We start from the raw sequence: 21,864 nt of genomic DNA on the forward strand, positions 1-21,864 counted from the left end.
TCTGTGTTTAGCATCATTTAAGAGGCTTTCAAGAGGCATGTGCTGTATGCCAGTTTTGTTTTGCTGTGTTTGGGAAAACATGTTGTGAAAACACATTGGTTTCATGTTTTCCCTAGTGGCGCTTTAGTTGTGGGTTTGGCTGGTTTCATACTTTCTCATAGGGCTGGAAGGCCTTTAGCTCGTCATGGAATGGGTCTGCCAAAGGGCCTGGGATGGCGGAGCTTGGTCTGCTGTTTTGCTTCTAACCAAGTCTCAAGTGATGACTCTGGGAACTGCGTGTGGGTTTATTAGAAACATGTGGATCCAGTGGCGTGGGGGTTCCCGGTGGTTAAAGTGCAGGTGAAGGAGGTTTAACGCTAACCGGTGACCTGAGGAATGCAGTATGCTGTGGATTTATTAGCTTGGCATGTAGGCATATGTACGTTATGTTATAAGCTAAGGAAAATAAAGTTGGCGTGTTGGCCTTTGAAAACCTGATCTTTTGGCCATGAATGTTCACCTTTCAAACCGCTCTATCAGTTCCCGTGCTGAGTACAAGTTACCTCCCCTCTGCAAAGATTATTGCCTTAGAGCTCTGCCTGCAGAAGGAACTGTATTTGCCTCCTTAATCTGATTCACACGTTAGCCAAGTTAGTTTAAATACCCTGTGAAGGTGATTTGAACTAACCCAGTTGATTTAGCCCGAAGGAGATTAAAATCGCTTTAATCCACCAAGAGAATTATGGTAACATTCTTCTCAAACAGCAGAACTAGAACTGGGACAGATGGATGTCCACGGCACTAGAAATTAATTCAACCATGCTGTCCTTAGTGTAAGATGTCAAATGGATATTAAATTTTTTAAAATTTCACTTTGAAGTAATCCGAACTTTTAAACAGAAACCCTCCTGATGTCTTAATTTCAAGTCAGCCTTTCACCAGCAAGTCAGAGGTGATTTATAATTTTGCTTTACTGTTGGGAATATGACATGAAGAATAAATGAAGGAAGTCAAAAAGTTGCAAAGAAAAATTTGAATGCTTACATGGAAAAACTGCTATGGCTGTGATGAAAACTCAGTGAATACTGCTGGTTAGTTCAGATGTATAAAGTACTGCTTGCTATGCAGGAGAGCAAACTTTAATTTAAATTAATAAATTATTTATATTCATATCCCATTTGTCCACAGATGGGTGAATACATTCAAGATAAAAGAATTAGCTAAGAAGAATGGCAAAAAGAGTAGCCAGAGTTTAATTTAGTGTAATTGTAGGAACAAAAACACATGTAAATCTGATTTGGGAAGGCCCATGATGTTTCTTAAAACAGCAGTATGATTTAGTGGAGATCAAGAGAAGTTATATATAAATTAATCTGGATTATAGTCCTGTGAGACAGGCTGATTTAACAGTTCCATACAAAGCATGTAATTCCTAACTCACTTGTTTTGGCTATTTCCAGATGGTGGTTGCTTGTTGATTTTACAGATCACTACTGAAGTTAAATGATTTAGTATGCTGGAGACTTGCCACGGGGCTGCTTGTTTTGAATTGAAGGGTTTATTTTTGCCAACGTAGCCAAAAGCAGGAGCCTCGCACAGCTTTTTTTTAATGTCTCTGATTAGACTTGCAAGCCTGGGAGGCTCAGCTCGGCGGCGCGGTCTTACTTAACTTTTTAGTGCTTTTTCAGAGTTACAAAGGGCAGATGTTAAAAACCGACACCGAAAATATTCCTCAAGTCTGCTAGTACTGAGGTCCCTTCCCCTCCCTAACCCCCCTCTTATTTTTTTGGCTCATCACTACAGCGTTAGAACTTGGCATAAATTTTTATAGAGACTTTTCACTCGAGCTCCTGAGTCATTTCAGTGAAGTCATGGCTGGTGGAAAAACACGGACTCTACCGGCATGGGTGTGTCTAGCCATAAAACTTGCCATATATTCGAGGAAATAGACTGAGGTGTCTCAGATCTCTTCGTGAAAGATATTCTATTGGTGTTTAATGTTTTTGCTGTGGTTTGTGCTTGATCTATAAATGCAGGACAGGATTTAAAAATGGGATGATGCTCCCAGCAGCAGCGCCAGACTATAGATGCTTTCACTTCTCCCAGCTTTTCCATGGAAAATTTCTTAGATAGACATCACAACACTGTAATCTGCACAGAGGGCTGGGATCTGCATTGGGGAAGTGTGTGTGTGCGCATGTGAATTTCTGAGTAAATTTAGAAGCAAGTTGAGTGCTATGGAAATGCTTCTGGTGCAGGTTCTTCAGGGATGGTTTGTCCAAGGATCACGTGTAGCATGCTTGCTATAGTCACTGTGCAGCCATCTGCACCTGCATTGTTCCTTTTAGGCACCGAAATACATATGTAAGAAGAAATTCTATTTTTAAAATGGCCACAGTTAAAGTTAGAGTTTCTCCCCCCCCCCCCCCCCCCCATCACATTCTCAAGGCGAGGAGGAATTGCCATGTCAAGAGAGCACAGTAGCACAGTTTGGCTGACACGGCTGGGTCCCATGTGGCAGCGATCAGTGTTTTCACCCCTGCACGGAGCAAATAAGTGTTCCCTACCCATTGTAAATGCTGCAGGAGAGAAAGGTATAAGTAATCTTTGTCAAAACATCCCTGTGGGCAGAGCAATTCTTGTTTCTCATGAAAAAGAAAATTGTACCAAAAGCATTTGAGATCTCACTTTGTGGCTAGGAAGAATGTACAGAGTAAAAGTTTTCCTGTGCGGGGAGAGTAGAAGGATGGCATGAGTTTAGAAATGTTGTAGTAATGAGTGGTATTAAAAAAGGCAGATATGTGTTTAACTGGGATGGAAAAACGAGAAAATGGAAAGTGTAAGTAGTTATACACAGAGATGTATAAGATGAGGGGTTTATGGTGCCTTCTAGAGCTGTAATTACTTAATGTCCTGACATGACTGTGTACCGCTGTGTATGAGCCCTGTGAAATATGTCTACATGTGTTTATTTTTGATCCCTTTGAGCAGGAGGTTGTCCTGCCTGACTGGTAGAGATGTCCTGGAATCCAGATTACACCATGACTCTGCTTTGCTGCTTGTTACAAAAACTGAAGATGTTATTCCTGGGCACAGCATCATGGCTGAAGGGTTAACACACTTCACATATCCAACCTGACAGTCAGTGAGGGCATGTAGTAGTTGTAATTCACAAATCATGTTATCATTTGTAATTCACAGTAAAACACAGGGAAGTACAATGCACATTCATTGGTTTACTGCACTGAGCAGGCTGTATTTCAAGTCGGCACACTCTGAATCTGGTTGTCTCGTGCATGCTAGCTTTAGAAAAGGCAGATAGAGAGAAAAAGTAAAAGGTTGTCCCTGATTTGTTTCCTAAAGCAGGGTAGAAGTAAACTCTTCTGACACTTTTTTATGCAAAACTATGGTCAGAATAAATATCTGTTGAAGTCAGTAATATCAGATCCTTATTGTTCTCTAGTTAATATTTTTAGAAAGATTAGAACAATAGTTGGTGTTAAAGCCACTTTTTGGTTTGTTTTATTTTGAAACAACTATGAATAATTCCTTTTGTTTCATTTCGTTTGTAGGTATTGTCTTAGTGGCCATAAATCCTTACGAACAACTGCCTATCTATGGCGAAGATATCATCAATGCATACAGTGGCCAAAATATGGGGGATATGGATCCACATATCTTTGCAGTGGCTGAAGAAGCTTATAAGCAGATGGCCAGGTTTGTAGACCATGAGTCTTAAATGCGTTGTTTTTCTAAAAGGAATAAGACTTAACATTTCTGGCCAATGGCCTTCTCTTTAGTTCTCTTTAATAGTTCATGAGATATTTTGCAACATCTGTCTTTTATCCAGTGTTTCAGTACATTTCACAAGAGGACAAGTTGCCTAAGTTAGCGAACAGTAAAGCATTATGAATGCCATGGAGATCATGGCCACTGACCGGTAACAGGAATAACCACAGATCTCATCAGTATTTAGGTCTAAAATTAGTCCAGTGCTGTATAAGATTATGTTGTTTTAATTTGATTAGCAAAATGTGGAGATACTTTTTAATCATCAGTGGATTTTTAGAGAAAAGTGTCAGATTCTTAACTGTTTCATATTTATACATGATACTGACAACAGAAAAAAAATGTCACTCGGCTTATGAGTGCTATTACAGGCTCCTAGTCATGTCAGTAAAGTCCCAGCTATGTAATCTGCCTGTGGCTGCTGTTGACTAGAATTAAGAGGAAGCGGAGGGACGATTGCAGGGTGCCTGAAAACGGTGTCTCTAAGGACACCGTGACAGCTGCGCAGGAAATCCTCGTCGCTTTAAATGTTGCATGAAAAGGCACTTGTCACCCAAGGAGGCTGGTTGTTAGAAACTGCTTCCCCTTCACCCCAGGAGCCTGCCAGTTTGAGGAGCTTGAGATATTTCGTTTCTAGGATAAAGATCTTTTGGGCTACTGTGTGGTCTTTAGTTAGCAAGATGGTCCCCGGTATCCTCCCTGGTTAGCTGCAAGCTATTGATACAGTTTTCCTTGTTGACAATACAGCCCGTGATCACATTAATCAAGTAGAACAGCAGCAGATCTCTGGATTAATTGCGAAGGCCTTCAAGCCGTACTGCAGGAGCGGGAGGCAAGGGGAGAATGGGTTGAAAATGGTATAATGTTCATCTTTGAATTAGCTATCTGTTCATTTAAAAATCCATATGAAAGCTAGAATGAACAAAGTGCTCCGTATGCGGTGAAGTTAGTCAGCTGCGTATGTGAATATGGCAATTCACAATACCCACATCGTGGATACTTTCAAAAGAAAACGGTACGGTACAGCGCAACATTTCATGACTTAGGGTAATTTCGAAATAGCCAATGTTTCAAAAATACCCTACATCTGCACTGTTGAATGGCAAAGGTGTCCGTCTTACTTCCTTTCGGCTAAGAAAATAGACGTATAATCTGGTATGGGAATGTAAAGGCAAAACTGTGTATTATGACAGTCACATCTGCGTTGTGCCTCTTTCAATCTAGATCACTGTTTTACAGATCTAGATCAGTGTTGTTTTAAACAGACTTGCTACTCAAGTCCCTCTAAAAGCTCTACAAAATAAGAATTTATTAGCCTTATTTTATATCTGAGACACGGTACAGTGACCTGCAATTATATGTCAGTGATGGATGTAATCCAAATTCCCGGAATATTTGTTCTTAATATTAACAAGTGGAAGTAAGAGGTTGGAGGGGGATCTCTCTCCACTAGCTGCTTCTAACCACTCTCCGGAGCAGGCTTACCTCTTACCTGTGTTGAAATTTCAAATTGCCGTATCGCCTGTATTCTGTGTGCTTATTGGCTGAAGCCTGTGCAGTGGGGATTTCTATCTGCCACCATCTGCATTCTCTGCCATCAGAGGAAGACTCAGAGGGCTGAGATTTTGGCTACAGTTACTGCTGTGGTTTTTGCTTTTTGTGTTAATCGCCTGCTCTTCAGCTCTTGCTGTGCCCTCCAGCAATTCTGCTGTCCTGAATAACAACAAATAAGACGCGGTAGAAGTTCCTTTTTGAAACAAATGATGAGAAATTATGTAAGCATGAAAACGGTCTTAAATAATCCTTTTGCATTAATGAATTAATTCCTTTGTGTGTCTACAACATGTTATAAACAATTTGTTATTCTGTTATGAATAACTGACAGTACTTTCCTAGGTGCAAAATTAAATCTGAGCACACAATGAAAATGAAAAAAATTTCTCTCCACTGAAGTAACAATTCCATTGTTTATTTAGTTTCCCAATGTTTATTTCCTTTTCTTTTTTTTTTTTTTTTTTTTTTTTTTTGGCTTGTTTGTCTTTAAGAACTTTTTCTGTCATTTGGACATACTGGGTTTGCTCACTGAATTTCATTTTCTAATGCTGTTTCCAATTCCTTAATCAGTTGTCCTGCCCTTTAACTTCAGTAATACTTTCTATACTCTGAACAAATCACCTTTTACTCCTGAATTATGAAGTTAAAGAAAAAAATGTGCAGATTTACATTTCTGCAGCTGGTTATCTAAAAATGAATATGAGATTGTCTGTGACTATTTCATTAATGCTTTAATAATTGCATTGAATATTCATATGGTAGCTACTCATATGGCATTAATCTGCATTTATGCATGTAATTGGTGAGATTTATTTTTCTGTTGTTTCTAATCTTTCCTAACTCTGTGTTTAAATGATCACTGGTATAATTGGTCATGATGCTTCTATCCATCTAAGGCTTCAGTGAGCTCTTCTAAATATTTACTCCTTAAGTTTTCTTGTTAATTTATAATGATTTAGAATTTGTTCTTGCCAACTTCATTGCTCCATTGTCTGTGGCTGAGAAACTCTTTCCATGTGCATGGTTGTAACTAAATGATCTCTGTGGTCTTCTTCAGCCATAGAAAATGCCCCATGACAGCCATCAGGAAAGCTAGTGGTTGTACACTAAATACTTGCATTGCATCTTCAGAAAAAATACAGTGCAAAAATGAATGTTGACTGCTGGAATGACAGGGATGGAGCTCACATCTGGCTTGTGCACAAAAAGTGATATTCAGCAACTGCTTGGGGTTAATTGCAGTATAAAGCAGCACATAAAGATACCTTCGCATGTGAAATTTTCTGCACAGAGAGAGCCAAATGGTGTGGTGCACGTGGGCTGTGAAGAGGCGTGCCCGTTTGGGCATCCGTGATTTCCTCTTTCAGCAGCAGTTCTGTCACCGGTTGCCAGTGGAGGGTTAGCGAAAAAGAATACGGCTCGTCTTGACCCGTAGCTGACAATCAAATAAATGATGACTGTTTGCTCAGTAGCTTCTTGTCTTTTTCAGCGTGGGAAAATGTCCACAACTCTTTTAAGACTAATCTCATTTTGGATTATTGTGGTTTTTTTTTTTCTTTTTCTTTTTTTCCCCCTCTCCGCTTTCCCCTTCTCATCTGTATCTCTATGCCTTTTTCCTTTTCTCTTTCCGTCTCCTACAGCTCCTCTGCACAGACTGACAGCTTCATTTCCAACACCTTTCCTCTGCTGTGCCCAAAATAAGCAATGAACTAGTTTTACAACTGCATTTAAATTGTGTTAGACTTAGGGTTACGTACGCCTCGTACTTACCCATAACTGCATTGGTTCGGGTTGTATGACCCTCCAGACCGCAGGTGTGTGGGTTCCAGAGCAGATCTCTTCCTCCGTCCAAGCAGGAGGAGATCCACCCACGAGCGCGTCCCAGCGGGAGGGAGCAGGATCGGTCGGATGGGGACCTGTCTGAGGGCTGCCCACCGCCACCGGGCTTTCGTGCAGAGCGGTTTGGGGGCTGCTGTGGTTCTGTAGGAACAGCTGCAACAAGCTGTGCTCTTGGAAAGAGCTGCGACCTGCACTCAGAGGTCTCTCTTCTCACAGATAGACAATGGAGAGCTTGCTTCAGTTGAGCAAACGTATACAGGTTTGGGACAATGTTTAAGGCAGACGAGCGATTTAAAAGGAAGTAAATTATTATTGAAGAGCTTATTTTTGTCTCGGAAATATAAACCGCGGTGTCAGCATGTGGGTGTTTGCATGTGTTGAACCCTTTGAACTACAATGCATACCACTTTTGTAAGTCAGGATTTCCAAATTATTAACAAAAAAAGAAGTTCAGTCTTCACAGTTACCCCTCTGTGGTAACTATGAAAATTGAGGCAAAGCATCAGTTGGCAAGTATTTGAATTTTTTTTTTTAAAGCTTTGCAACTTCAGTAGGAATCATAACCATCAGCAGGTGTAGCTCATTTTCTTTGTAATATTCAGTAGAAGCCTCCATTTTTAACTATGATTTGCAATAAGAGGAGGTATTGATGATTATACCCTTGAAACTGTTAAGAATTGCATTAATGTATGAGGCTTAAGATTATCAGTTTCCTAACACAGTATTAGGGAAAGAAGTTCTAAATCACTCTTACACAGGATCCCTTCGCCTGCCTAGTAAGGGTATATTGCAATAATTAAGATAATTTTTTTTTTTCACTTTGTTGGTCTGGTTTGTTCCATACTACTTGTGGTTGATGAGAGATACAGCAGAGTTCAGTGCTTTTCAATTTAATAAATTAACTCGGAGATTTCCTTCTTACTAATTAGTAAAGTTGTCTAGCAAAGTGCAAGCTGAAAGTAACATCTGAAAACAGAATTACATACTGATGAGATCCCTATAAAACTCAGTGAATACCAGGACAGAAAGCAACAGTGTTTAAAGCATCATTCTCCAAAGTTTTGCTTTTTCTGTTTGGACAAAGTATAATGATTTATTCAATGTTAATGTGTATCTTTTTCATTAAATTACCTTTAATAAGCAGGCTGCCTCTCTGTTTTGTCAGATTTTTGGCATGTGTCTGATGGCGCTCAGCTACAGGAAGGTTTTTTCCTATCACTTTTTGTTCAGAAGGAGCTTGGTGAGCTGTTGAGTAGGTGTTTTGAAAGCACCTTGACTGACAGTCTCCAGTTATCCCAGGCATGCCAAGGTGATGTCCTCTTACAAAAATGCATGTTTGATCAGCTGCCGGTTTGCTTCTGAGTGCCTGATAAATGGATACTCTGTTCTCCCCTGGCAGAAGTCGGGAGGGGGATGATTAACAACCCATCGCGGATCTGCATCCAGCTATGAAACGAGAGCCTGCTGTGGTGGGCGCTGTACAAACATACAAGGGCTTTCTTTGACTTACGGCTTTGACATATGACTTTTTACATTAAATACTTAACTTGAAAAGAGATGGTACTTTTCGGGCTCTGTTGTTAAAATTAGAATAAAAAAGGAAATTGTCCTTTCTGGGGAGAACAGACGATTTTGGAATAGTCTTTTATACTTTGGGTCTGACATTTTTATGATATTATGGGTACAAGACAGCAGATGGGGTAATCAACTTGATGTAACATCAGGGACCTACTTGTCTGAGCGGTGACTATTTTTAGGCAACAAAAGGGTTAAGTGTGGTCGTAGCTGGAAGCTCGGGTTCATGTGAGGTGTCCTGCTGGTAGCTAAGCTATGAGCTTTCCTAAACTATTGCAGGAGTGACCTCTGACTAATCCCTGGATAAATCAGTTGCATAGTGCTGGCTCATCTTTGCGCTCCTCTGGAGTGCAATCTGTCATGATTTTGCAGTATGTGCTGACCTCAGTTTTCTTCATTTGTATGTGTCGAGTGATGTTACTGTCAATTCATTATCTTTTCACCTTTTGCCATTTTTACAGTCAAGAGCTGTGTTTCCTGGACACAATTAAAATGGCAAGTGGTGCGATTTGTTAATTTTAAAAAAAAGTACATCTGCTGGTTTTGAGAGTGTTGCAGAACGTTTTTACCAAGCTGTTGTTGAAGAGGGCCAAAAAAGATGCTTAAGAACTTGAGGCGTTTTGGAGTGGCCGAGTTTGCAGCTGGAACAGACTCAAGAGAATTCAGGTTATGTATAATAGTAACATTTCACCTTCGTCTGGCACTTTCCATGAGCATATCTCAAAGTCCTCTACGGAAGAGATCAGTATCATTATTTCCATTTTATAAGTTGAAACAGACATGGGGAGTGGGAGAGCAACTTTGGTGAGTTCACCAAGGCGGCAAAAGCAGAACATAGAGCCTCTGAATCGAAAATCCTGATCCAGTGGCTGATGACTTGATCACACCAGCTTGACAATAAAATATGTGAGAATAAAGTACGTAACTGATAGTGCAGCAGTTAAAAGGGTTTCCTGGTAACATTCTCCCAAAGCTCATTTTTTTTCAATACAAAAATTAACATGCTATTTTTTGCATGCCTTCATTTTCTGCAGCATTAAGAGGTCTCTGTGCCAGGTAACGTATATTGCATAATTATGTTTGCTTTCACGGAAGGCTTCATGTTTTCCAGGCACTTTACAAGCATTCACCAAAGTCTGTCTCTTCTAATACTGGTATATCAATTTCTGCTTGTATAGAAGACAAGGCAGGCAGACATGGTGTGCTGTGGCCATGCCTGGATCAGCCCAGAGTCCGTCCCAGGCGCTGAGCTTCCAGCCCCCAGTTCTGTGCCCAGAACGTCCTCTTTTCTCTAGCGGCTAAAGATGTCACTGAGAAATGCTGTTAGCTTTAAAAAAACAGTTAAACTGGAAATATATTTAGAAATGTGGTTAAAGAACGTGGCTTGTTGGACTAATGTTTCATGCCTATTAAAAATGAATGATTTTACAAAGAATTAATCTGCTGCTTAGTCGGGAGCAATTGTTGTGACTCAAGGTGCAGCTGACGGTGTCTCTGCATTGTTAATGCGTGGCGCCTGGGAAGACCGGGATGTGTCAGGTCAGAGCATGTTAGATCCAGATAGTCAAAATAAACCGATGGGCATAGGGTGGGCAGGTGGAACAGACCAAGAACTGGGGCTGCTGTTCTGCGCAAGAAGTGACGCTTGCTCATGGGGCGTAGCCCTAGGAACTCACTTTTTCTTTTCTTTTTTTTCCCCCCTATCACATCACCACAGAATGGTTCAAAGCACCTTAGTCTCTAATAATAATCCTTAGCGCTTACACAGCACTTTGCACATTCTGGGCGTTTTACAAAAGTTACCTTGTTAATCCACACAACAGCCCTTTAAGGGTGGAAAAAATAATTATCTGTGTCAGGCCGCACCTTTTGGGATGTGCCAATACAAGTGAATTTGGAGGTGTCGGCACTGGGAATGCCGGGATGACGTGGCTCTGCGGGGAAGGGGGGGACGTGCCTGCCATGCAAAGGAGCACTGCAAGGAGGAAACTTTAAAAATGAGGGAGAAGGGTTTCCTGCAGTACAGGTGCAGGTAGAGCGCTGGGGTGGCATTTATCAGTGCTGCCTGGTTGCAGGGGAGACTTCTCCGGAGGAAGGTGAACTCCCAGGGAGAGGGGTTCAGCAGCTACGTAAAGAGATGGCAAGATGTGCTTGAGTTATGTGGGATATGGGAAGCAGTTGGAAACCAAGCGGACAAAACGGGGATGCTTTTTCGTGTTAAGGAGGCCAAGAGCCAAATCCAGAAACAGGGGATAACAGAACTTGGTTAGGGCTGCAAAGAACTTCGTGATTGAAATAGTTTGTTCAGGAGGCTGACGAAGGGCAAGGTGCTGCCTTCTGCCCTCGATGAGACAGGTCACGCGAAGGCTGACCGGACCTGGCTGCTGCTCTTCTTGATTGGTCCGAGAGCATTAGAAAACGGCTGAATGAATTCTTATTTATTTATTTATCCAACAGTTAAATTACTTCTACTTGAAAAGCAAATCCTGGGTTTGTAGAGTTGCCAATTTTTATAATGGCTCCTAACAGATGCAGCACACCCTGGGCTGAATTTCAAAGGCCTTTGCACTGAACAAGTGCTGCTAAACATGTACAGCCTTGTTTGCTGCCAGACAACACCGTGCTTAGGCAAAGGTGAAGCTAAATATATTGCACTGACTCCTGTTAAACCTTCCAGGGCTGGTGGGTTTTACAGCTGCCTCTCATTTTAGGGTAAGTGTAAAAAGCTATTTTAGTCTTTTAGAAAAGCAAGTACCTGTAAGAATGGAAGCATCACACAAAAGTGAAGCACGATCGCCCAGAGTGAACCTGGCACCTACCCCGGCGGGGGCCTGGGAAGGGCAGGTGTTGGGGAGGGCACAGGCTGGTGAGCTCTGCAAAAAAATTCTTGTGTCTCTCCCAAACAACATTTCGTGTTGAAAAAAGGAGAGTGTTCTAGGAAAGAAAATATGGATGTATTTTGCTTTCATGTTTACAATCACTGGTATTTGTAGGAAACACTCTATTTCTTTCAACATTTATTGAAGTCAGACCTATTTAGTGAGCCTTCAGATGAGGTGTGCAAAACCTTATCATTTCATCTTATACCATGGATTTGTCTTTCTGTTGCTTTATTCTTTTCCCTGCATTCGTCTGCTGTGCATCCTCTTTCCTACGTTGGAAGATGCCCAGTCCCTTGAAGGCAGTGCTCCCTTTAGCCTGCTGGGGCTGGCCTTTGCGGCTGGGAAGCTCCGTCCTAAATTTCTTAAGAAGTTAATCAAGCTGCTTTCTGTGAAGCTCACAAAACATTTGATACTACAGAGAACTCTTAACTTTATATTGACACCTGATGAAAGCCGATGGATTTCACAAGAAAGGAGTTTAAAATCTTTTCTGTGTGTAATTACCCCAAGACTGAATAAGCTGTTTGGAACACTGGAGTATTAGATGTATTTCTCTATTCCTATAACATCAATACTTCTAAGTTATTTGGGAACATCAATAAAGCAGTTACAATGATATTTAGCACTTCCACACTGCTTTTATTTTCAGTGCATTGTGTAAACTTCTTTTATGTCATCTTATCAATGGGGAAGTTATGTGGTAAAATTTTCTGTGCTCTTGTTTTTGTTATAGCTGCCTCATGGGAGAAACTGATCTTTATTAAACAGATTTGTTTAGTCATGCTCTCAAAGCTGTGTGAATGTTCTGACTGTAGATACTGCAGGTTATTTTGGTCATAACGCTGTCACAGATATGCAGTGGGGATGCTGAGAGATTGATTGCAAAAAACAGGATGCTTACTTAGGTCAGAGTTATGTTTGCATTGCTGGAGACACTTAGTCATTTCAGCTGCATGTATGTACGGGTATCCTTACACAGTTTGGGAGTCCGCTTTATAGTGTAGGGTGTAAAACATGTCACTTAGCTTAAACTAGGTTTGTGTTGGTCCCTCGTTAATCCTATGGCGCTCAGAGTAGCTGCAGCTAATGGAAATACGGCAAGATTTCAAACATGCCAGCATTTCAGAATGAATCCTATCTGACCTTTCAGCTGTGTCACTAGTCTTTAAGTTATTTTCTTAGGGTGGTTTTCCTGCTGCCGTAATTCAGCTGTAGGATGGCATGTCGCTACGTTCCTTTTCTGTCTTTGATGGGCACAACGCACATTGATGTTAGTGGTAATTATGTGTGTACGCTGAGAACAGGATCTATCCCAAATGTTCCCTGAGTCATGGGTTCCTTCCCTGTGAGTTTGGGTCAGGTTCTTTGATCATTCAAAATTCACTGTTTTGAAAATGTAAAGCGATTTCGGGCTTACAAGTCTACCTTATTACCACAGAACTGCAGTAGAGGAACAGCAGTGAGATAAAGCAGACCAGACTGTCACTGCTAGATTAAATAAAAGCTATTTATTGTGTTTTTGTTCTTGCATTGAAGCAGTAGGAGATTTCAATGTTTGAAGACCACAGGATCAGGCCTTCAGCAGCAGTTTGTGCTGTTTTGATTTAAATACAAAATGAAACCGTCGTATGCCATGGGGTTGGTGCCCTTAGCCATAACCTAAACCTGTTATTCCAAAAGAAAAGAAGGAACCAGTACCAACTCCACAAAAAAAAGGCAGTAGATTTAATTAAACCTCTTAGCAGTGGAGCAGTGAGGGGAGATGTCCTGAAGGTGGTGGCCTTCAAACCACCCTGACAAGAAGCTTCCTTAAAAACATCAGCGCCTTGGTGGTGTCCTCAGGGTTAACAAACGTAGATGATTTAGGATCAAAGGCAAAGTAAATACTAATGTTCTTCTCATCAAATTGCCCTGTTATTTGGTCTCTTCATTTTATATTAAGGTTATCTCACTCTCATCTTTTCTGCTGATCTCATCTATGTTATGTGACATTGAGACAACTCAACTTTGAAGTAGTTAATCACCAGCAAGCATTTCAAAGTCCATATCAGAATCTTTTAAAATCAGCTGTTAATGATACACTTTTGCCAGGCAGAGATGCTGGTGGCTTGGGTATGGATGGATTGAGAAGAATATTGAGGTTGATGTCAATAATTCTGTATTCCTTTTGTTTGTTTTCCCAGGCTGATGTTTTTGTGATGTGTGTGCTTATATGCATCCGTTTGACATTATTTGCTGTGGAGTCATAAGTCTGAAAGACAAGATCAAGTGATATATCCGATGCATCAGTCATAGGAAGCAAAAAACCACAAAAACAATGTTGTGCTTTGATGATTAAATTGAATAGCTCTGGGCTTCTTTAATCCCCTCTGAAATGCTTATTGTTGGGTAGGTTTTTAACTGTTCTAGTGTTCCTCCTTCAGAGAGGGATTTTCTGTTGGTATAGAGGAAGAAGGTAAACAAAGATATCTGTAGGGATTTTTCCGTCTATATGTCTTGATTATCCTGATCTGTTTGGACAGTTTGCTCTGGAAATAACGACTGTGATGCAGTAAGCTCTTCTGGTTTTTGAGGGAACCAGCTTCAGTGGGCGTAGTAATTCTAAGGAATGAAAATTGTTTGAAAACTGACAACTTTGCCTTTAATGTTAGTAACTTTAATGTTTCATTTCTTTCACTGTTTTTTCTTTTTTGCCTCAATTTTTCCGTTGGCCAACTGAAATCAATAAAAGCTGCCTTAGAGAACGACAGCTATCAATAGTTAGTGTTGTTGCAGCACTCTGTACACATTGGGGGTGCCCGGTGACAGTCTTGCTCTTGCCTCCACTGAAGCTGACAGCTGTGACCACATGGGAGTAGCGTTTCCTCCATTCTGAGCCCTTCTGAAAGCGGCTCACTTAGATTTCTATGAAATACAGAATTTAAAGTTAGTAGTAGTCAATGCTATTAAAAGTATTGCATTAAGATACATGCACATCCTCAACAGAAGTTTTTTTTTTCACATCTTAAAACCAAGGTTGTTTTATTTTTTTTAAATCACTTTCTGGTTTCTTGTGCATTGTCATTTCATTTGTATTCTGCAAAACCCTTTTCTGCTTGTAAGGTATCTCAGTTCAGTTTGTAGCACTCTTTTTTCCCCGATGCTGAACCTCCTTTGAGCAGAAGCTATCTTCAGTGTTGAATTTTGCAATGTTTTTTTAAAGTATAAAAAAAACCCTGCTGGAACGTAGGTTGTAATCTCAAGCTTCCAGGAGTTAGATAAGTCTACATCTCTTCTGTTTTGGCACTCTGACAGTAAATTTCCCCATAAACATATTGCCTGTCGACAGAATTTTGTAGGTAAAGCAAAATTGTCTTTAAAATTTAGCAGCCTGTGCACAAATCTGTTTCTGTCCTTTACTGGAATTATGATATGAAAAATTAGTGACATTTATTGCTCATTCTATGGCCATTACTTGTCATAAGGAGTGGAGTTGTGTATGGCTTGGATACAGTCTCTGAGTATTACCTTTCAAAATCAGACATCAGCATTATTTTTGTGATAGATAACACTATTTTAAATCATCAGTTATTTATTCCATAGTGTGTTACTGTTCTTTTATTTGACAAGAAATAGTGTTACCCTCACATGACTCTTAAAGTATGGGCCTGAGAGAATGGATATGGGAGATTTCTGAACCAATTTGTCCTCTGCTACTGCAAGCAATCTCAGCCTATCACTTCACATTTCAGCTTGTGAAATGTTTGGGTCTATCATCTTAAAACTGAAGTTTTATTTTGGTTTTGTCATTCCTTTATTCTTCTGCATTGTTCAGAAATGGCAAAAGCTGAATGTGATCCTGCCCGATGCCTGAGCATAATACTTTGTGTTTCTGTGAATGGTAAACTGCTCCCAGTCAATCTGTTTCAGTCTGCTGAATAATTTGGCTTCGTATCGTAGCACTGTAATGTAGTTCTGTATCCTAGGATGTGATCATTATCGACCTTCTTTGTGGACAGAGGACTCCTCCACCTTCATGTCTCCCGGTTTGCCTTCCCTTATTTCTCTTTGTAAAAGCATAATTAAAATCTTCCCTCCATTCAGAAGTAGTCTTAATTTTAAAATAGTCTAATTATGGGCTTTATTCAGAGGAAAAAGCTCCAAGAAGATGAAGAAGTATTGCACAGATAATGGATTGTGGCATCAGGCTGAAAAGTGGTGTCACACATAACGCTGTTGCCCTACTTACTTGTTTCATTGGCTGAAAGTTTTAATTATAGCTTTTTTTCTGTCTGGTGACATGTTAAGTGCTCAAAATGTCAGGTCAAAGGTTGGGAGCTAATGATTTAGCTAAAAATAACTACAGAAGTGTTATTTATACCTGAGAAAGAACTCAGGGTGTTGTTACTTGTGTTTTCTGGGGATTTTTTCCTTTGTTTTGTTTTGGTCTTTTGTTTTTTTTGTTGTTGTTGTTGTTTTTAATGCAGCCTGATTATGAAAATTTCATTTGGCATAAGCAGAGGTTATATTTTAGACTGACCATTGCTTATACCAAACTATTAAAAATAATTCTCACCACATTTCATGCACTATCCAAGGTATTTTGGTTCTATTTTACTTGTTATTTTCTTTTCAACGTGGCATTTTGCTGCTTTAAAGTTTAATGACATCAAAGAGCCCTCCGCTGAGCTGACACGGCTGCCTGGCAGGACCACCCCACCCTCCTTCTTGAAAGACTCAGTATCTTGCTACCTGTGGTAGGACATCCATATGCCAAGTCTTCCCTAGGGTTGTGGCAGTAACAGTTCATCCCCTGCTGCTCTTGCGTTTGGGGTGTTGTGTACACTGTCCTCTCTCTTTCTTCAAATGTCAAGTGTGATCTTGGCTGTTTTGTTGTGTTTTCCTTTCTCTCTGCCAAAAAGCAGAAAGAATAATATGCTAGAGGATGGTTACTCCAGTGTGTTATAGCAAAACAATGGACTAATGTACTTCTGAAGACAAGAGTGGCTCTGAGCGTGGATGGAGCGCTGGCGGGGCGATGCGAGAGGACTCTGCTGCAGACAATGAGCCAGCCCTTTGTTTCTCATGATTGCCGTAGCTGCTGCAAACACAAATATTCGTTGCAGAAGAGATGGCAGCAGCGCTTTCAGCTTGCACAGAGCCAGCCCTATCTTCTCTAGGCAAATTTATGAAAAGTGTATGTGTATGTGTACTTAGTAATATAATAATGGATCCCTTATTCCTGAGCACATGAATGAGTGCTAAGGAGAAGAGTACGTCTTCGTATCTTATGACGTGGGGGAAGGAAACTCTAGGCTAATTAGCAGCAGTATTCTTAAGGAGAGATTATTTCAACCTAATTTTGTCATGACCGTCTTTGAAAACATGGAGCTCGCTCCTCTGCAGCACTCTGAAGAGCCTAGTGTTTCCTATCACTCCTGAGCTCCCGAGGAGGGATGGGGGGCTGCAAAACCAGTGTGCACCTTCCACGCTCACACACGTGTCCTTCAGGGATGTGACAGCTGGAATGAAATACCTTTATTTCTATGTTCCCTTCTTGGCAACAGAGTTAGATTTTTTGTTGACAGTTCTGTCAGAAGTCTGTAATACTGAGGTTGCATTACTTTGTTTTCTGAAAGCCTTCTGTGCTTTGGGAACTAAGCTAAAAATAAGCTTAATCATCAGAGGATAGATTTCATAGGACTTGAGCTTCATGAGGCTTCATATATTTAATGATATTCAATATATGAAACAAAGCTGGTGATCTACAACTGAAAAGCTTGTTATGTTGTTGCCCATCTCCTGTGTTAGGCGGCTCCTGAAATCAGACCAGAAGTTTCATATTTTATAGTGGTATGGTTGGGTTTTTTTCCCTATGTGAAAGAGCAGTGGAGGAATAAAAGAAAGAGCACTGCCTGTCTTCCGAAGAAATCGTTCTCTGTTTTTGACTCACTGCAGGAACTGTCTGTGTGAGAGGAAAATTGTTTGTTATTAGTTGTCTCATTTAGGTCTTTGGCTGGACTTATCTCGCGTCCTTCCGCTGCCCTTTTTGAACGTGAGCATCCATACAACTCGCGCCACCCCCTGACGTGCAGAGCTGCAGGCTGTCCCTCATGCATGTCTGTCTGTTGCCAGTGGACTCAAGAAGGGGGGAATGGGGAAGAAGCAAGAGCGTTTCTTTATCCTTTCCCAGCTGGAAATCTTCATTGCACCACAAACCCTCAGGAGCGTGGGCAGCAGGCTGGATGGCTGCTGTAAGGAAAGGTCTCATAGGCGGGTGTTTTCATTTTCCTGTGGCCGAGACTGGCATCTCTGGCAGTTCAGTCTGCGTAACCTGGACTACGCACAACCTGGTATCAAGCTGAACAGTTATCCTTTCCCACAACTTTCCCACTGAGACTGACAGCTTGGTGTATGTGAATGTGTGAACTGTGCTGTAGTCATTCACACCTACCGCATGTGTTAAATGGAAGGTGAGAACATAAAATTAGGTTGCTTTGATCTTCTTAACGCTTTCCTATTAAATTTAAATCAGCACCCAGCTATTTAAAGTAATTTCCTTTTCCCAAAATGTGGAAAACCTGCTTCAGCCAATGCCTTTGCTCGGTTAAACGAATGCCACCTTGGCTCTTCGGGAGATGCACGACGTAGCCAGTGGCTTCTTTAGCCACTTACATCTTCGTGCCACACGAAGTAGGTGCTGGCATCATGCTCTTATCTGGGGGCTTGGGGATGTTTTTGAAGATAGGTAACAGCTTGAGAGTAACAACGTGATCTGTAATTTAGCTTCGTAATTTCATCAGCAGCTTTTTTACAGAAACCACAAATAGTTTTTCCATGCATGTTTCTTCGCTTCCCCTGCACAGCATTTACTGGTGGCCTCAGCAGGCCTTGGGAGGCTGTGCAGACTGTCTATGTGCTGCCTGAACATGTGCGTGCCCAAAATGTCATTCACAGTTACTGTGCTATGAGTGCAGCATGGTCGGGGGCTTGGTCATACTTTCTGAGTTCCAGCCCCAGCTCTGAAAATCTTTGGGGTAAAATTTTATTCCTTCTTTCTCTGCTTTCCAGTATGTAAGGTAGAGTTAAGCTCACCCAGCTCATAGGAGTATTTTGAAATATCATTCATTTTAACTTTTGCTTTGGAAATATAAAATACTATATAAAGCATGTATGGTGTTTATTTTAAAAGATTCAGGCTATATAAATGCTAATTTCTATCCTTGTTATTTTGTAGTGTGTTTATTAGTCATACAGTTGGGGTTTATGGATAGAGCCCTCTTTGAGATGCGAGAAAATTGCTTTAGTAGCAAATGGAGATTAATTTTTTTAAATGAGAAGAAATTACTTGACAACAAAGGGATCGTCTTCACTCCAGAGCTGCTATTTGTGTCCTGAACAGCCCTGCTTGAATTTTTCAGATTCAGAACAATTCTGGGAAAAGTGATTGGTGATTAGACCAGAAGGACAAAAGGTTTCTATTGCTGGCTCTGCTGTTGATTTCTCTATCTGTAAGATGGCATTAATGATTTTTACTAATGAGCACTGATAATTTAGTGGAGCACTTTACCAGAGACTCTGGATGGAAGTAGCTGCAGAAGCACGTAGAGAACAGTGGTAACAGGTACTTTACTGTAGCCAGGTTCTCCAGAGCAGCTCTGCTGGCTGGCTGGACTGTGGTGGCCGCATCCATCCCGACTGAGCGTCCTGGTCACAGGCAGTCCCATCGGCCCTTCGGGCAGCTTGGTCACTAACAGCCGCGTTTCTGCCACATGCATTTACATTTTTGCTGCATTGCTAACGTTTACGGTGGAAGGGTTGCTGCCAAGTTGGGGACACAAAAAATAAGTGTCCTTGAGAGAACAGTGGGTAATTAACATGTCTTTGTGTTTCAGAGATGAGCGAAATCAGTCAATCATTGTCAGTGGGGAATCTGGAGCCGGAAAGACTGTCTCTGCTAAGTATGCCATGAGGTACTTTGCCACGGTCAGTGGGTCTGCCAGTGAAGCCAATGTTGAGGAGAAGGTCTTAGCTTCCAACCCCATCATGGAGGTAAGAGAGCTACTGCAGTTATTATTCTGGGGCTAACATAAGCATTCAATAGAGAGAGCAATCCATACTTTTTTAAGGATCAAAGAACCTAGAGTAAATATATTTTAAAATTTTCTTTTTAATCCGTTTACTGGGAGGTGCTTTAGGTATCATTTTGTGTAGTATTTATGAAAGACTGAGAGAAGATGGGAGGTAATGTTTCAGTATTGTTAATGTATTTCACATAACAAAGAAATTTTTGTATGAATACTGCTTTAAATCTATTCAGCTTTGTAAAACTGGTAGTTCTCAGACCACTGGCCAAATGCAAGTGCAGAATACTGGTTTTGTGTGTGAAATTGCAAAGAGGATTAAAACTTCTGGTCTTACCCACCGAACGTGTACATCACACAGTGGGGGCAGGTAGATTATACTTTGAAGTGGAGAGTTGTTGAGTAAAGCAAATGTTCAATTTTAGGAAATGTGATTAGGGAAGAGACTGAGAGAGCAAAGTTACATGAGATGCACACAGTTTCTTTTGGAGGGGGAAAACATGGCAGAAGATGTAATTTTTCTATAATGAGCTCAGACTAATGTTTCAGTTCCGGAAGTTTGTGTAACTAACTGTAGTCAAGTCCCAAAGCCATTGGCCTGGGAGCGTAGGTGCTGGCAATAGGCCATGAGATAACATGTACAGTGCCCTCCTGCTTCAGGATCTCTGTTCTCCGGGAAGCTCAGGAGATGCTGTAATTCTGACGTCGTGGCCAAGCAGAAAACATTTCTTAGGCTCATCTGACTTGTTTTTTGTGTCTTTGCCTTTGTGTAGATTCAAGTTGTAGCTGAAGTTAAGGAACTATGTTAAGAAATGATTCACCAGAGAGAAACAGTCTTGGGGGAATTCCTTGAGAGAAGTAGTGCTGTCTCCAGGCACACACATGCCTGTGGACAACCTAAGAAAATGCTTAGGACAGCTGAAGCTTTGGTAAATGTTTAGCGTCTCTATGCAATAGTGTGAAGTATTAGTGGATAGACATGAGTAAATGGAGTGCGCGCAGCAAAACGTGAAATGCAAAATGCTGCCATTGTTTTCTTTCTCAGGCATTTTTAAAAATGAACTATGTTTTATTCCTTCTTTCCTCCTGGCGTGAGGAGTTCATGATACTCAAACTATAGCTGTCCCATCACAGTTTGTGTTCTGTCACAAGGTAATTGTGCCTGGTTTGTGGTGCTGTGTGGTGTTTTCAAACTGTTTTGTGGGATAAACCAAGCTGTGCCATGATGAGCAGATGGCTCTGCTGTTGTGGGATCCAAATGTCCAGCTATGGGAGGAAGCCAGGGGAGCTGAGCCTTGTCTTGAGCTGCACCTACCCCAGCGGGAGCAGCCTGGGCCCTGGGGAGCAATGGCAGTTTTGCAGGTGTGAGCTCATCCCAGAGCACCCCTTTCACTGCTCCAACGTTTGCAGTAAGTGTCATACTTGGCCACGTTGAGATTCGGAGCGTGGCTAACAGGACCAGAGGTGCTGAACACCCCTTCTGCCTTCCCCTGCATACCACGAAGGTGGTACCTGGGGCCAGGCAGGCGGCCGCGTCCTCACCGCCTGTCTGCTAAGCGACAGCTACGGTGAGAGACCCTGCAGGATGGGTCTGCAGTTTGCTATTTGTTTGCTGGGTGAAGTACAAACTGTCTGCAGGTTTCCCTGCACTGCTTCTTTCGTTTGGTCTCACAGCCTAAACCAAAGATCCTTCTCTCTCACTCCTTGGACCCCACCTCCCAGTCAGTGGCCATCAGCTCACCACTAATGGTCTGATTTCATTTCCAAAGCAAGGAAATTTAAATTGAGGACTAGAAATGAACTTTCCATCCATACCTTTTTTTATCCACTAAAAAACAATGGTGGTGCTTTATTTTCTAGGGATAACAACAATTTCGTGAACCTGGGTATATCTAAAATTTCAATTGCTTTAAACATTGTTATAATTGGATGAAAGTTATTCTTTTAACTTCAAACACTTGAACTTTAAATAAGCTTCAGAGTGCGTGTTGTGAAATCTGGTGTTGAGACAGACTCTAGGACAGCAAAATTAATGTTTTGAACTTTTCAGTTGATAAATCAGCAGAAACACAAATTAACCCATGTAGATTAGGAGGAAAACGAGTAATTCATTTTAGAAACAGGAAAATCCTCATTTGCTAAGTTGATTGTAAAATCTTAGGAGCAGAAGGTGATTTAATTTT

At 41.2% G+C, this 21,864-nt stretch overlaps 1 protein-coding gene across 8 annotated transcripts in view; it reads left to right on the plus strand.

The window, feature by feature from the left end:
- MYO5A (myosin VA) overlaps positions 1 to 21,864 on the plus strand; it is a 103,971-nt gene that overhangs the window by 24,072 nt on the left and 58,035 nt on the right. For all 8 annotated transcript variants that reach the window (XM_087743869.1, XM_087743871.1, XM_087743874.1 and 5 more), the window contains exons 4-5: positions 3,552 to 3,696; positions 19,493 to 19,649. In XM_087743869.1, coding sequence (XP_087599995.1) covers positions 3,552 to 3,696; positions 19,493 to 19,649 — 302 coding nt within the window. The remainder of the gene's footprint in view (positions 1 to 3,551; positions 3,697 to 19,492; positions 19,650 to 21,864) is intronic.

The sequence above is a fragment of the Nipponia nippon genome, unplaced genomic scaffold (genome assembly GCF_047370975.1).
Source record: "Nipponia nippon isolate SJK-2023a ecotype South Korea unplaced genomic scaffold, ASM4737097v1 scaffold_9, whole genome shotgun sequence".
NCBI lineage: Eukaryota > Metazoa > Chordata > Aves > Pelecaniformes > Threskiornithidae > Nipponia > Nipponia nippon.